Source organism: Syngnathus floridae, chromosome 2 (assembly GCF_059516105.1).
Source record: "Syngnathus floridae isolate MCC-2025c chromosome 2, RoL_Sflo_1.0, whole genome shotgun sequence".
NCBI classification, from domain to species: domain Eukaryota; kingdom Metazoa; phylum Chordata; class Actinopteri; order Syngnathiformes; family Syngnathidae; genus Syngnathus; species Syngnathus floridae.
The window spans coordinates 15,706,402-15,723,776 of NC_142414.1; the positions used below are offsets into that span (position 1 = coordinate 15,706,402).

Below are 17,375 nucleotides of genomic sequence, written 5' to 3' on the forward strand. Positions count from 1 at the left end.
TTCATGTCTAGTATGCATGCATACTCATCCTTAGAAGAGTCAAAAAGATAATTCATTTGTACCTCTAAAATGGACCCTGAAACGGTGTCCTAGTTAAAAGGAAGAATCTTATAAATCTTAATAGGTGCAAAGACAAAATAAGTCAGGTGATTTGTTGCAATTTAACAGTAACTTAACCATGGACAATATGTACCGTAACCATTTTGACAGAAGAAATGGTGGTCAAAGATCAACTTGCCAGGTACATGGCCCTTTTCAGACTCTGCCGCAGTGGAATTTTCACAAGATGGCTCGAGTAAATGAGATCAAATGGTCAATTGTCACCTCTTTCAAAATCCAAACGGACTTAATCTGGTCCAGATTGAAATAAAATCTTAATAGATATGTTTCTTTTATTTGGACAAATGTCCTGTTTCAAATGACATTTTACTCAAGATGGCTGAGGTTTATATTGTTAGGGCAAATCAGTTCATCTCATTGTAACTTGTGACTCACTTTTAAAGAAATCTTCACACATCAGAAAAGGACCATGATCTGGACAACGACACGTCGACCTGGCTCGCTTGAACAGAGCTGCAAGTCTGAAGTCATACGACAGAAGAAGAAGAAAAGGACCAAGGTAGCTGAATTACAAGGTCAAATTGCTACATTTCAACTTGGCATGGCTATATGTAAATGGTCTCACACTAACCATCATTCCCAGTTCGTGATTCACAAATTCACTATTTACTGCCCCCGCCTCCAAAAAAAATTGCAATTTCTAATTTCTTCTCTTTTCTGTAATTGTAGCTGTGCATTTATTTTAATTCAGTGACGGTAAGAGATTTGCTTTTTTGATTTATGTATTCTGTGTGCAGTGCTCATTGTCAAATGTTCACTCTAATTAAAGCCACAGATTTAATACACAATATTTGTGCTGCAAATATTTTCTGTGTCAAAAAATACCCCAAAACACATGTTAATAACATAACTTTTATTTTTTAACTTGGTGTACACATCTCTTTTTCTCCTTGAGGAACCAACCACTCTGCACAACCAGGCCTTCATCACCTTATTACCACCATTATGGCTTTCACTGGAAAAACACCCCAAAATAATCTTGGTGTATTTAGCGACCCTTTTCCGAATGCCATCCTTTTATTTTTTTAAACACATTTCTATGTTAAACAGCAAAAACAAACCTCCTTGTCGCTTTCTTTGTCAAGTCTCACAGTTTTATCATTCACAGTCACCCACTAAATCATCATTGTCACGCTATTACACCCTACCTTGGCTTTTTTTTATTGATTACAGAAATATTGCTATGACTTTTATTCAAGAAACACAAAAAGGGCAGACTGTGAGTAGCTGTATCAAACCTAGACACTTCTCTTCTATATACAAAGTGAGCTATCAACTATGTACATGCTACATACTGCCACACACGCTCGCTCGACGACTAGCCCTGACAGGTGCAGACCTGGGATCGGATCGGCATCCGAATTGATCCGAGGTAAGCGCCAGAAGTGACCGCGACGCCCCAATCAATAGCCGTAATCCATCTCAGCGATACAGTACATGTTGACACTTAAGTGTGTGAAACGGTTGTGTGCTTGGAGGCTTTCGGCAGCAAGATAAACAAAACAACATTGTGTCAAGAGTGCTTCGAGTCCCGCGAACTACACGACTGCACCGGACACACTCCAGTTGTTATTTGGTCCCCGAAGCACCGCATCACATTGTTGTTGAATCCTAATTCGGTTGGGATCAATGTGATCTCACATTTCATGCAGACACTGGACTCGTAGGGTGACATTTCTTTTCCGGCAATTTCACACACCGACTGATAACACGGGCGTGTGGCGTACACGAGCATGCGTGGAGATGGTTTCGAATATACACTAGGTAGTCCATAGAGTCTATATAACAGAAACGGGGAACACAAGGACTGGCGCATCATTGCGGAAAGATACTTCATAATAAAGCCTTGCGGGGGGGTTCTGGGCAACATATTCTGCTCTAACGGGGATTCACAGAGGTTCAGCCGCCACCTTGTAGCACCCACAAAACGACACAAGCAATTAAGTCCTGAGCTTGAGGAATGTGCAACACGTTCCCAGCCAGTCGCCAACTATTACAGCGGGAGAGCACAGCAAAGACTGAGAAATACCATTTGTCGGAAATACCATTGCTTCTGAGAAGTACAAAGTAAGATCTTATGTACAAATAGGAATAAAATCAAGTGTAAAAATAGACACTGCACATGGAGCTGGTCTTGGAGAGGAATGGGGCGGTTGAATCATCTACTGGTGATCCAGAGAGGTAAAATTAGGTGCAAAGAACAGTTCAACAACAACCACTGTCATATCAAACACAACACGATAAGTTGTGAGTCAAGGCAAAGGGGGCATCTAAGGATAAGCAGGTGAGGACTTGTACACACTTTCTTGAAGTCATTCTCCTTACAATTGTTGACTGGAGCTTTACAGTGTCCAAGATTGTAGTGAATTAATATTTTCAATGATTCCATTTTTTTTTTTTGGTTTATCATTTAGAGCCATCATCACTCTACGATTTGCGGCGTACTTATAACCCGACTCTGACAGATGAGGTAAAGTACAGTACTGACAGTGTCCCTGACCTTTAGCGGACAGTAAGGTGCTAAAATTCATCTCTGTAAACTCGATTGATGCACACGTCTGACTTTCAAGTGAAACAAAAGCGCTAGTGTTTGTGTGCGCGTAAAAGCAAGAGGCATGGAGCTAGAGAATGAAGATAGTGTGTGTTTGTGTTTCAGATCATAGAATAAAGGGCCAAGGTGAGGTGCAATATTTCCAGGCTGAGGCATTTCATGAGAAGAGAGGACAGCTCAGTCCATTCATGTACAGCAACAGTCCAGAAGCGTAGGAAGGGACTAAAGAGTCAAGGAAGTTCAATTTTGATTCGGGCCACTGTCACTCCTGCGCCTTTTCCACAGTTCAAGTTCTGTTCCGGCCCACATCAACACTGCCCTCATCTGGAGAGCGGTGGTAATAGCAGCAAGGAGAATCATGAACACTCCAACTTTCCTCTTTTGTGATCGCGCGCATTTTTTTTGAAAAGTCATTTTTCTGTCTTCAGGGGAGAGCATCTGGATGTCTGTCGCGTTATTCAGTCCCGGATCTGTTCTTGTTGCTATGTGAATCTTTTTCTTCTTCGAGTGAAAGTGTCGCTCCTTCAGTGCGCGAGGTGTGGTTGCCCAATGTATGTGTCTGAATGGCCTGCTCCTCCGGTCGTGGACGACCTCACTTCTGGGACCATCCGACACCATTAGAACAACACACTCTGCCGTCTGCCCTTCCCCTGAGCTGAGAGACACACAGACAGACATGTTGGGCAAACACTTCACACCAAAACGGGAAATACTGGCACTGCACATGTAAACATTATATCAGTATGTGATCAAGCACATTTTATTCCCGCAGCATTTCTGGCTTCAGCATCTGAAGCCTTTTGTTTGCAGGGATTAATTTTCGGGATTAGCTATGATATGAAGCCCTCAGACAAATTTGTTCAGGAGACAGCTTCAACCTGGCTTTCCTTTTCCTTTATTGAGTCATCTGAAATAGTGTTGAATGTTGATTGCTGATAACACTGGATAACAAACTGGGAAAAAAATATTTTGAGTTCTATTTTTCTGATGCTTAATTTAACTAAAATTGGCATACTGATTCCAGAACTGAAGTCATTTGTTTTTCTTTTTTCCCACACCTTACACTCCAGATAAAATTAGCCGTTGCTACGTGGAAACTTGTTTGTGCAGTTACAAGTGAGACATTGAAATGAGAGGTGTGTGTGTGTGTGGCTCCCAATCTATCAATATTAATGCAATGCAAACAGAAATCTAGCACAGTCGGAAGGATTTGTGCTGTTTTTTCTCCAGTGAAAGCTTTGAAAAATACTGTATAGTTTTTCATGTCGGGGAATAAAATGACAAAAAAAATATTTAACAATTCAGATAAAAAACAAATATCAAGAGCAAAGCAATTGCTAACAACTTTATGATATCACAAAATGATCTGAACCAATCATGTAAGATGTTTCTAGTCCTCTTTGGCCATAATACAGAAATCTCTGTCAATAAAATACTCACCAGTATCTAATCAAACACTGCAAAAAAACAAAACAAAAAAAAAACACTCTTTATCCATGCTACTAATTAAAATGTCACACCACTTCAGGCCCTTACCTAGAAGCTCAACAAAAAGACTACATCTCTCAGTGGAGAAACCTAAAGAGGACTACAAATAAAAAGAATCAAATGACTCCCCATCAGACTCCTTTCTTTTACCAATAAATGATTGTTTGTTCCTTTCATTCCTGACAGAAAGGTCAGGAGCAGGTTTTCCCTTTAAGAAAAAGAGGATGATGGGCTCAGTGAAAGTTGAAATGTGGGTGCAGGATGTGAAATGTGAGGAAAAGCTCGAGCCCAAGGGAAAAGAAAAGACAATGGTTAAGAAGTACACGTGACTCGCCTGCAAGGAAGGATGAGAGAGATTCATTATTTTATCAAATTAAGACGCACATACACAATATGACATGGCAACAAAGAGTACGGGTGGGGGGGAAAAGGGTAAAGTGACAGTCAAATGGGTGAAAGCAAAGAAAAGAACACATGATAGAGACAGTGTGAAAGAGACCGTATTTACCAGAATGGTAGCGGCCCCTCAGCCAGTGGAAGTGGAGGAGAGATTGTGACTCTGAGGCCTGGCATTGGCTGCTTCTCTCTGGAAGTACTGCGAGGGCGCGGAGCCTAGCTTATGGGCCATCGCTTTTTAGGGTGAGGAGTCGGGCATAAAGAAGTATGCGGAGTTGGGGAGCACAAGGGAGACAGAGAATATTTAGGAAAAGATGAACATTGCGATAGAAGAGTGATTGGGTGCAGAGACGAAGAAAGGGGAAGAGGGGGCAGTTTTTTTTTAAGGACATGAACGAAAGAGACAGACACACACAGATTGTGAATTTGTAGGTTTGTTTTTGTGCATTTTCGAGGTTACAGTTGAGCTTTTATCAGCCTCCACTGCAAGTGCTACTCATTCACAAACACTCGAGTTTGTAATAAATCTCCAAACAACTCTAACAGCCCAACACAATTAACATTAAAATGGACCATTATTCTTGGAACGCAGCCATTTATAAATACAGCAGGCTTATAAAAAGCTACTAAGAGAGCTTGTTGGCTTCTTTTTGTTTCAGAGACAATCAATAACTTGTATTTTTTTCTTTTTTAACCTCAAGGGCAACATCTCAGTCATGTTTTACAGGAGCCGCTGTTCATATCATAGATTGAGAAAAATAAACGGGGTGTGCTGTAAGAGTGGGACATTGTGATTGTCAGGTTTGACCACACAGCAGCATGAAAGACAACACAAAGCAAAGAGGAAGAGGGAGAAAAAGGAGAAAGGAGGCCTGTCCTTGTCTTGTTCCTACTAAGATACTATATCCTCACTGTTTGTCTTTCCCTTCTCGTTTCGCGACTTACTTGACTCCGGGTAGACTGACGATCTCTTCCCTGGGTCTTTCTGGAGCTGAATGCCTTTTATGGAGAAGATTGATGCAGCTGAAAAGACAGAAGGCGGGAGCTGAGATGGTGCAACGCGTGCAAGTTAGAGCATGACTCGTTAGCGGCCGTTGACTCACTGTCAGCCAGGGTTTGAACCTGCTCTCCGAATGTTCGGAAATAGGCGTGTCTGAGAGCATCCTCGGCCGACACGCGCTTTTTGGCCTCAAACTTGAATCACACAGAAACAGATGAGAGGTTTCAATGTAATCACTTGTAGGTGTCATTTTCTACACCAAGGTTTGTATGTTGATTACCTGCAGAAGCACTGAGAGCAAGTCATGACCATCGTTGTCTATCCTGAATGGCGGCAAAGAAGAGAAAGGTCACTGAGGTCAAAGTCTTATTTTGTGGTGCGTCTCTACTGCGGGCGTGAATTGTGACATTAGTGATTGAGAAATAATGACGTAACTGGGGGAAAAAAAATATTGCATAAAAGTGGGTTCCCCAGAAGGCACAGCGAGTTTGGATGACATCATCAATTTAAAACCCTCCCGCCTTCGAGTCATTCAGAAACTATTGGCACAACATACACTGTAGTGATTTCTTCATTTTGGGAGATCACGTGCGAATGCGCCAGATTTTGTGACTCCTCTACTTGTGAGCGCACACATACCTGGGAGCGTGGTTAACAAGCGGCTCCGCGTTGTATTTAGGAAAATTATACGTCTTAAACTCTTCACTGGTGCTGATGCCAGGCCAGGTCTCTTCTGTGGGGGTGCCTGGGCAAGATGACGGTGTAGTTTATTAACAGGTCAACAGAAGCATGAAATGTATTTGGCCAGAAAAAGAAAACTAGGCCACACAATTTCTTCCAACAGTCGAAAAAAAAAAAAGAAGAATTTCCTGTTGTTTAGACTCACCGAGGATGCGGAATATGAGGTGAAGTTCATCCTCCACAGTGGATCCGGGGAAGAGAGGCCTGCCTGTGATCATTTCATAAAAGATGCAGCCCACACCCCTGCATGGCAACACACAAAAACAGAGTGACTGATACAAATAAGTTTTAACACTACAATGCAATGTAGCGTTACACAAACTGAAGGAAAGTCAGAGCTCGCATTTACTGTTATTGGCAGGATGTGAATTTGTGAGTCAGCAACATTTTAGAAATGATGATAGTGCCAATTTATCGAGGTACCAAAATGTCATAACCTCCCCCACTCTTGGTTTCAGCAGTAAAGTAGAAAAGCAGGATAGAGTGACACAACCACTTGAAATAATCCCCTCAGATTAGTGTTTAGTTAGTTTCCTTTGAATGCCATTAATATTAGAGTTATATATGAGCAGTCTGTGTGTGTTTGCTCACCACATGTCTATGGGCGTAGAATACTCAGTGGAGCCTAGAAGCACATCTGGAGGTCGGTACCACAATGTCACTACCTCATTTGAGTAGGTCTTTGTGGGGACAGACTTGGCCCGGGCCAAACCTTAATTAAAGAGGAGAAAGTAGCACGGAATAATGGAAATGTTGACTTAGTTGTTTCTGCACAAGACAATTTTCATTTCTTTTATAGTCTAACAAACTGTCAACTGATTAATATGCATGTTAGGTAAACAGTCTTTGTTGTCTCTATGTATCAGTCTTGTGAATGATGTGATATTTCCTCTTGCTTTCTTCTTTCCTTCCAAGTAGGTTAAATGGTACAGAAAATGGATTGACTTTGATTAACATGTCATAACAAATGATCACCACCAGAAGGCAAAACTGAGTGAACTGTTTCTTTACACTACTCCAGAGCTAGGTTTAGTTTCACTACGGCATATTCCAGATGCCATTAGGAAAAATCAAATGGGAAAAAACATATGATTAAAACTATTAGCTTTAAAATGATAGTTGTTACTCAATGAAAAATGATTCTTTGCTCCATATATTTGAGTACGGTAACACCTATTTGAGATTCGCAATTACAGAGCATGTCCGGTGATGCTGGCTTGTGGTATATTTACAGTTTAAATTAAGAAGGCAATTCTAACCCCAGTGAATAGTCGGAGGAACTCATTCACTGCCAGCCTGGTTAAAAATGGAACTTTGACGTCTAAAGCAGCACCGTACCAAAGTCTGCGAGTTTCAGTTCTCCTTTCTCATTAATGAGCAGGTTCTGTGGTTTAAGGTCCCTGTGGAGAACCTTCCTTCGATGGCAGTAAGCCAGGCCTCGCAGCAGCTGGAATAAGAAGATCTGGAAAGGAGATAAGAGGAATGTAATCGCATTCAGCGGCAGAATTTGCTTCAGTATCGACCAACCAAATGACATACCTTGACATTATGTACACTCATTATGCTCCCACAGTCGTCCATGTACTGCTTCAGATCTTTTTCCTGATTGAGACAATGCAGTGTTGACGTTCAGAGTTGTAAAACACATCACATTAGTATGACCCTGCATATGCATATGCAGTGCACACATCCACAAACACACACTCACCAGATACTCAAACACGAGTGTCAGGCACTTGTCAGTGTGGATAATGTCATGGAGAGTGACAATATTGGCGTGCTTCAAGTCTTTCAGGAGAGACACTGCAAGGAGGAGACGAAGGGAGTGACAGTCAAAGCCAAATAGCAAAGTGAGCTGAGAAAGCAGGTGTCAAACCTTCTCTGATGGCTGTGCAAGGTGCACCCTCTTCGTGCTCCAGTCGGATCTCTTTCAGAGCCACTAAGTTGTCGGTTAACTTGCTTCGTCCCTTAAAAACGGTAGCATATGTTCCCTGGCAAAATATGCAAAAGTACATTGAATGGGCAGAAGGGATACATAATTAGACGGCTACAATTTGGGGGTTGTTCTCATCTCACCTCCCCCAATTTGTCAAGTTTGATGTAGGTCTCGAGTTTCCCGAAGCCAATTTCAGACTAAAAGAGAAGACATTCGGGAAAATAAATACATGTGATTTTTCTGTTATGATACATTTGAATGTTTACATTTAGGTATTCATTCATTCATCCATCCAGCCAGCCAGCCATCTTCCGGGCTGCGTATCTTCGCAATAATTATGCAGTTTAATTTTTAACCCTCTACTATAATTTCCTAATTAAAAATAGCCATATTGCATTTTTGGGTGTTCTTTGGAAGATGCTGGAATGAATTCATGCCCTTTCCATTCATTTCAATTGGGAAAGTTAATTTGTGATACAAGTGATTTGGGTTACAAGCACAGTCAATGAACGAACTCAATTTGTATCTCAGGGTACCACTGTATTTTTCAAAGAACATCTTCCCACATGACGATGCAGTGGCCAGTTGGCTTTTAAGAATATATACTTAAGTGAGTGTGTGATAAAATCCAGGTAAAAAGCAATGATCCATTTGTAAATTAAAATGTGGTCATGGAGTAAAGAATCAATGGTAATACATTGCATATATCATCACATCTAAATGAAGAAAATAGAGACGTATAATGTATGTCCTCTGGTTTTGAGGTCATGAATAATAGATGGCTGCAGCTATGTCATGCTGTGATACCCGCAGGCCTGCCAGTGTTTATCCAACTCACCGTCACTTCCCCTCATCTGTCTGTCAATCTCTGTCAAGGCCGTTTCACGTATGTTTTTATCATTCGGATCCTCTGAAAGTGACACACCTTCGCAGTGTTGAAAACCATGGCGATATTAGGGCCCAAACCAGCGAGGGTGGGGCGGGGTCTCCAGCGACCTTGGAGACCGATGAAACCTAATCTCCTCAAAGGCGTGTCTAAGACTCAACTCCAAATGTGGATGTACGTATAAGCCAAACACATATTGCCAACAGAAGCAGCAGCACATAGTTGGAAACAACATCCTGCCGCATGCCCATTTCAGTCTGCTGCGGCTCACCTAACTCGAGCTGACTCAATTTGTTCTCTGGACTCAAGTGCATCTGTATTTCAGAGCACATCTGTGTGTGTGCGGAGCTGCAGATGCGTCTGACGTGATCATTTCACTTCCAATGCTCCTGTGGCGGCTCTGCGCATTTTTTGCAAAATAGAATTAGCATAAAACCAAGTGAAACAATGAAATGTATTGTGTGCTGGGAACAGAAACCTTTCCCAGAGCATCCCTTTAATTGATTCTGTAAAAAGGGTTTGGCTGTGTGCAGCTGATAGACTCTAATGGAGGAAGAGAGTTTAGATGACGAGTGCTTGCCAAGAAAACGAGATGGTACTAGGAAGTGTGGCCCATTTTTATTACAAAGCTATGAAACGTTATCAGCGATGTGAAATAAACAAATAAATAAAAATAAATAAAAATGAATGAATGAATGACAAAGCCACTCGAGCAGTGTCGCCCACATTCTTTACTGGACTCTTGTGAATAATTGATTCTCAAAGGTGACATGCATCTAAGAAATCTGATAGCAAGCACCGTTGCTTGAATTACACTGAAGAAAGATCTGATTACGGGCACATACGTTACGCCACACCTGATACTTGCTGGTGGTTTTGGTAACAAAGGACGAGCGCACTCTAAAGTCCATGGGCCATTACCATTTGTGCGCATGCCATTTCTGGACTTACATTTACTGATCACAAATGTGACCTGGCAAGTACGCTAACCCATTTTTAATGTGACATGTAAGAGATGTATAAAGAAATTTAAAAAAATCTGCTTCTACCAAGACACTAATGCTAATATAAGTGTCATGATCTATATTTTTGTGGATTTTATTTTATGAGATTTAGTAGTTTTTTTTATGTTTTGTCATATTTTCTCTGGGCACGTTCACGTGACTAAGGTGAACATGCTTTTTTTGGGCCATTGTAGAATAAAATGTATTTGCACAGCCACTACAGTAGGTGACAGTGGAGCGATGTTTTTTTTTTTTATTCAAAGCAAATTTTGTTTTTCAGACTAAAAAAATGTTTTGATAGTTAATTGCTGTAATTTGGTCTATATTGTTTCATTTTTCATTGTTTGCTTTAAGGTTATGCAGAGATGGACAAATTGCAATATTTATAATTGCGGCGGAGAGTTGGAGGAGGTACAAAAAGTGTTCTCCTTTCTTGGAAGGGGGCTTAACAGAAAATAACTGAGAAGCACTGTGCTAACCTGTTAACTTGGGCTTTAGCGTTGCTGCAACTATGACCAAATATGTACCTCAGGCAGAGGGAAAAAAAAGCCAATCAGAACAACCCGAGATAAATCTCCAAACCAACAACATGCAGTGTTGTAATAACATTCCGAATAAGTCATGCTACTAATATAGCGGGGATTAGTGAGATGAAGCTATATTCAAATCTTGCTGGCGCTTTTAAGACTCTCTTTGATTAGTCTGCTTTCATCCCTCCCTGCATCTTTGCTTCTATCGTCCTTGTTCTTCGCCTTTCTTGAAGGTGCCCTAGTGTTTAATCCAAGCCGGCCCGGCACATCTGCTGAATAATTGATCCTTCCGTTACATCACGTATAAACAGCAGCCCGAAATAAGTCAAAGTCGTTCAAGAACGCACGTCATTGAGGCTGTGAAACGTCTCATAGGCACATCGGCATGCCACCTTCTCATCCGCGGTGAATCTCCCGTCTTCCCTGCAAAACTCGCTTGAAAGATCCTTTCCTTTCATCTCAGTTAGGCTCCTGCAAAATAGCTGCGTCATTAAAGCGCTTCAAGTAGGGAGCCGGCGGCAGGCCACTGGCCTCGCTCGACAATAACAGCATAATGGATGATGGAGCACCAAACCGAACCTTTCTACTTTGGCAAAGAATATCAAGGCTATTGCTAATATGTGTTATGTAAAATGTAAATCAGGGTGATGATTCTGTTTGCAAGTAAATGAATGGAAGGACAGTCTGTGTCTCCAGCACCGACAAAAGGGAGCAGCATCAATTCAGTAGCAACACAAAGGGAGAGACTGCATATTCATGAATATTTTCAAATTTCTCCCCATCCTCCACCGCTCTGTAACTGTAAAGCAGACCCCTCCTCCCCACCACCTTCCCATCCGTTCTTACCCATAATGCTCTTGGCCTGGATACGTAACACTCATTCATCCCCTACTGAGCCATTGTTAACTGTAAGTCATAACTCGGTGGGCATTTAAAATGAGAGTAATCACGTGTCTTAGATATTTTTGTGTTTCACAGAGCGTAATAGTAACAAAAAAACACCACATTTGGTCATGGATGCGCCTGAGCAGATATGCACAGCAGACCAAAGCAATATGCAGCTGCTTAGCATACGTACGTAGATGCAAACACGCAATCCGCTCAGTACTGACCAATGAAGCGCGTCGTAGCCTGCGGCTCATGGGCTTGTCAAAAGGCGGGCTGTTCATGGCAAACTTCTCCAAGTAGCCCTCCGGTAGCCTGATATCAGCTGGGAGAGACAGACGTTTGTTTATGTCCTGAAAGACAGAGAAAGCATTTTGTGAGTGTGCCATACAAACAATTAACATGAAAGATGAGATCATCTTTATTCAAGTGGGTGAGTGAAAGGGAGAGTGTTGGGTGTAAGCCGGGAAACGAAAGTTTTATCTGACACGGAAGGATGGAATATTATCATATCAAGAGTCAAATAGTTTTTGACCCATTTTTTGCTTCATTTCATGGAGATTGTGTTGCTTCTTTTGGTGTGTTTGTCCTTTTTTCATGAGGCATTAAGGCTATAGCGAATGTATAGTTGTTATATTCCCTGTATATCTGTGTTGCACCACCATTTGTGTACTTCTAACATCCATTACAACAACACTGATAGCATTTAGCCTTTCAACAGTGATTGGACTTTATTATTAGTATTGAGCTAAATAGAATTTAATACGTTAACGCTACATAATTGTTTAAAATAAACATGAATCAGCGCTGGCAAGTCAAAGCAAAACAAATGGCCGATCAATGGCTCATATGTCGAAAAATATTTGAGTTACCTGTATCTTAATCCATCACAGTACGAGACAAAAAATGGCATTTATACAGTAGAAAATGCAATTTTCCTCCTTTTTAACCATCCAACTTATCTTCATATTGCTTCCAAATGATAATGATCTGATGCTGTTGGTTATTGGCACCAACACGCATTGTATGTTGGCATTGTTTGCAAGCACGCATTTGGCCGGAGCGCCTTACTGCTTGCTAATGTTGTCATCAAAGCCAGCGAAGTGAAAGCGACAGCTGAGCATAGAGTGGCCTCAAAGCGGCCTTGGAAGGCTCCGGGCCTAGTGCATTCTGGTTGTTGGAGGCTTTCAACAATTTCAGCTCCCTTTGATCGTTTTTATCATCTCAAATTGATCTGAAACACAGATACGCCATTCTAGTGTGCAATCCTCCCTTGGAGGTCAACTTGCAGCAGCTCATTACAGTCAATTCCACTGGTACCATCATCATTTATGAATGTGCATGCGTTGCAATAAAAGAATTTGAGACCGATTTTCCAGTTACACTTTTGGCGGAGCCACAAAGTTCCAGACCTCATCTGGAACGCATCTGTCTGGCCTATTTGTGGAATTCCTCTCACCGTCACCTTTCCCTTCTGCTAAGTGCAGCATGTGCGTTAAAATCTGATTAGAATCTGTCATCGATTTGGGTCAACCGTTTTGAAGGAGCATTTCTACGACATGACTCAGCTATACATTAAATGTTTCATTTGGTTTCTTTACAAATTCAGTACCAGACCTAAACTGCACATCTTGGGTGAATATTTAAATCCATTAACTGAAAAATAAATATTTTGCTCAAAGGCAAATGTGCATGAAGCTGGTTTGCCACAATGTGCAACTTCTATGTGGTATACATGTAGGTAGGATGTGTGAATTGGTAAGGTGCTGATCACACGTTGTTTCCATGGCAGCGGGGATGGCTGGCTGGCATACAGTCCCAGCAGCCTCACGATGTTTGTGTGTGTGTGTGTGTGTGTGTGTGCGTGTGTGTGCTCTATAAGTGGTATTATATCGGTGTTAAAATGAGAAGCACGAGCATCCATCCGCGTGTGCAAGAAAATGAAAGGCCAAAGGGTTTGTAGTGTTTGCTTACAGGCTAGCCTCATTACAAACAGAGTATAACCCATCACACACCCTTAGCAAATACACTCCCATGCTGCGACAACATCAGGAAATGCTCTGCGGAGTAAATCGGAACAGAGAAGGAACAAACGAGCCGGAAACACGTCCGCTGACCGGCTTTCACCTGGGTTATTCACACAGTTTAAAAGCGGCAAAACACGGCGCGTGAACACAACAAACGCATGACTGTGACATAAGCATCCCTGGAAATACCCTTCCGAGACACACGGCGCTTTAAATAAGGCCGCTTGTTGTACTAAAAGAGTAAAAATGGACACAGGCTCACAAAGAACTAGGCTCATGCCCCTTTTTACTCACTGCTATTGAGTGACTAAAGATCGGCACGTGATTATGCGTGCAAGCCATACTCACAATGCAGAACAGCTCTAGTAGCTCCCTCATTGTCCTCCTTAAACGTGTCCTTCTATAATGCACTCACACATGCGGGCGCGTTGCCCCTTGCAGATCTCGCTGCTGCCACATGACTGCACGCACACAGCGAGCGAGACCGCCGTGCCATCCACATGCTCAGTCGGAGAGGGAGAGGGGGGCAGGACTAAACGAGGAGGCGAGGGAGGGAGGAGAGGAGAGGAGAGAGGAATGGACAGATTCCTGAGAGAAGGAAGGCAAATTGGGGGAAGGGGGAATGGAAGGGGAAAACTGAGAGGAGACATTGTTTTTCCCCGTCTCTCGTTGCCATCTTGTCCTCCATCTCTCCTTGTCCCTTGCATCGGCTGCTTCATATGTCTGTCTCCAAATTATTTCACAAATCACTGCTGTTTTTAATAATTATTTGCTGCCCCTGAGCGTTTCTCCCTGTCACTCTGCGCCCCCTCCTGCTCCTTTGGCTCTCTTGTAAACATGGTCTAAATGAGTCTTTTCCACTGTTCTCAGCAGGCAAAGACAGTGGCTGCATGTGTGTCGGAGGCATTTGCCACAATACTGCTGTGCTCATCACTCTCCGGCTTCTTTCTTTTAACAGACACGCCGAGACGCGCGGTCTGACCACGCGACGTGAGCGCCTAATCGTATCTACAGCTGACAGGTATACTCTCATATGCCAGAGATGATTCAGCACCATCAAGAATAAATCCTGTTTCTGTTCTGTTGTTGGAGTGTGTGTGCCTAAAACATGGCATCAATAGACTACGGCAGGATCAAAAGTGTGTATTTATTATGGCGTCTCTTTAACCAGAGGTTGGGCTGGTTGAGCCGTTAACCCCAAAACTTGATTCCTCATTTTAATAAATGCATTTCATACAATTCCGTCCAGGAAACCTTGTTTGGGCAGGTTGGAAATACCCCATTACACTTTTTTAATTTAATCAGAGATGGTGTCTTTAAGTGTAATTTCATGCTAATTTAAAGATTTTTTGTTTTTTTACTAGCGCATTAGGTTTTGGGGATAATTTGCTTTTTTGTTTGTCTTGTTTGACCTATAAAAGCTTGTGCAATACGGAAGCTACCATGCGTTATAATTTCTAGCAATGATGCTTGAGTGTACATTGCTCATTTCTCGCTTTAGATTTTTCCATACTCATAACATTTATATTCAACCATCCAACCCTCTATACGTTTGCTAGTTTGTATTGTAACTGCTGAATAGGCTTACATACACCCCCCACACCCTAAAATGATATTTTAAACACTCATTGTTTCATTGCACGTGTATGTTGCACAACCACAATAAATGTAACCACATAGGGCAGCAGGATGGCAGATGGAGCTTATCTACTTTGAGATTCCACTTGGGGTTTGATGGCAATGTGGGTTTTGGTACAGTCAGTCATTAAATAGTCCGTTTTATGTACGAACACAGTGGGGGTGCACATCTGTTTGGTAGTCCATCCCTCAACCAAGATGTAATCCAGCGTGAAGAGGAGAACCACCGCTGACTCAATGGAAGCAGATGGAGCAGGTGAGACATTGAAAGTAAAGCGACTTTTTTTGTTTACCCACGTTTTCCGTAGCGAAGACTCTTATTTTAACATAAAAATCATCTGAGTCTATAATAATTACTGTATATTCAATCATCTAATAAACTCTTATCAGCAGATTTCCTTTCCAATATTTTTCTCAGTCTTTTTTCCAATATTTTAGAAATTGATGTAGTTTTTGTGTTTTTCTGTTTATTTTTGTGATTTACAGATTTGTTTTTTCCAATTTTCCCAATGCATGGGTTTCAATTATACGTGGCTTTTTGCTATTCGTGGCCTGGTAAGAATTTTGACAATATTTAGAATAGCATTTTTGTCAAACATCTGGTCAGGCAGCGCATGTTTTTTGTGTATGCTAGTGATGAAAAATTGTGACCTCTTTGTTTTTTAAAGCTAACCGACTCTGCCATAAGGCCTAATGCGACTGAACCCAGACATGTGCTAAGTGCACTCATTGCTTAACTTCCTGTACCTCATTAGAGATGCGTCGATGGTTGTTGTTCCTCATACGGACTCTTACGGGACTCTGGACTTCATCGGATGATGTTCCAGAAGCTTGGTCACTCTCTCCATCTGAGCCCATCTTCACATTCTCATGGACGATACCTGCAACAGACAACATGTAAAAGATTGCCTAGAAAGACAAACCAACCTTTATAATAAGCTTTTTAGCTGTGGGGTGGTCAGAAAATGGAGTGCATCGCGGTCAGTGCTTTGGGTGCAAGCCAAGTGGGTATAAATTTCCGTTGGTAAGATGAGGAGATCAGAGATCGATATTACCCTAAATGCAATGGGAGCTTTCTCATCTATGCCGGCTACGCCCCCCCCACACACACACATATCCACACCCTGAATCCATCTGATTAATGAATCACGCTGCAGCAGGCAGGGCTGCCTCCTCCAGAATGTAATGTACGTATTAGTAAATGTGTGTGTGTAGGGGAGGGAGGCTCTCTCATGAAGATCTGTGATGTCAGACTGTGTAAAGTTGCAGTTGTTTATGTCTGTGCTACAAGAAGCGGCTTTGGCTGCTGTGAAGTCAAATATTTAAGCTCACAATAAACACTGCACAGTGTGCTCACCACATGTTTTAAACTATGTACAACAGGGACTGGAGCAGTGGTGTCAAAAATACGGCCCGTGGGCCAGGATCGGCCCCTCGGGCAATCTAATCTGGCTCTGGCCCATGGAGATGGAACACATGAACTGCAATTTTTCATTAAAATCAACTGTTGGTACTCATTTTGTCCACTGGAGGAAGCGCCGATGATTGTTTACACACACGACATATATATATATATATATATATATATATATATATATATATATATATATATATATATATATATATATATATATATATATATATATATATATATATATATATATATATATATATATATATATATATATATATATATATATATATGGACGGACAGACAGACAGACAGACAGACAGACAGACAGACAGATAGACAGACAGACAGATAGATAGATAGATAGATAGATAGATAGATAGATAGATAGATATATATATATATAGACGGACGGACGGACGGACGGACGGACGGACAGACAGACAGACAGACAGACAGACAGACAGACAGACAGACAGACAGATAGATAGATAGATAGACAGATAGACAGATAGACAGATAGACAGATAGACAGATAGACAGATAGACAGATAGACAGATAGATAGATAGATAGATAGATAGATAGATAGATAGATAGATAGATAGATAGATAGATAGATAGATAGATAGATAGATAGATAGATAGATAGATGGATAGATAGATAGATAGATAGATAGATATTGGCGTGTGTGTATATATATACTACGTATAACTATATACAGAATTTTCAGATCGGTCATACGATTTGAAACAAGATTTG

General features: G+C 41.5%; 1 protein-coding gene across 7 annotated transcripts in view; it reads right to left on the minus strand.

Moving 5' to 3' along the window:
• Positions 1-958: 958 nt before the first annotated feature.
• Positions 959-17,375, minus strand: part of LOC148402149 (cyclin-dependent kinase 17-like) — a 29,745-nt gene continuing 13,328 nt past the window's right edge. For 5 of the 7 annotated variants that reach the window (XM_088359817.1, XM_088359809.1, XM_088359842.1 and 2 more), the window contains 15 exons: positions 15,950-16,083; positions 11,765-11,890; positions 8,373-8,429; positions 8,173-8,287; positions 8,005-8,099; positions 7,836-7,898; positions 7,635-7,758; positions 6,888-7,008; positions 6,442-6,539; positions 6,195-6,300; positions 5,836-5,878; positions 5,659-5,749; positions 5,501-5,578; positions 4,668-4,789; positions 959-3,326 (listed from right to left, as the gene is read on the minus strand). In XM_088359817.1, the coding sequence (XP_088215943.1) occupies positions 4,686-4,789; positions 5,501-5,578; positions 5,659-5,749; positions 5,836-5,878; positions 6,195-6,300; positions 6,442-6,539; positions 6,888-7,008; positions 7,635-7,758; positions 7,836-7,898; positions 8,005-8,099; positions 8,173-8,287; positions 8,373-8,429; positions 11,765-11,890; positions 15,950-16,083 (1,355 nt within the window). In that variant the 3' untranslated portion in view covers positions 959-3,326; positions 4,668-4,685. The remainder of the gene's footprint in view (positions 3,327-4,667; positions 4,790-5,500; positions 5,579-5,658; positions 5,750-5,835; positions 5,879-6,194; positions 6,301-6,441; positions 6,540-6,887; positions 7,009-7,634; positions 7,759-7,835; positions 7,899-8,004; positions 8,100-8,172; positions 8,288-8,372; positions 8,430-11,764; positions 11,891-15,949; positions 16,084-17,375) is intronic. The other 2 variants (XM_088359826.1, XM_088359851.1) reach the window with 1 other exon arrangement.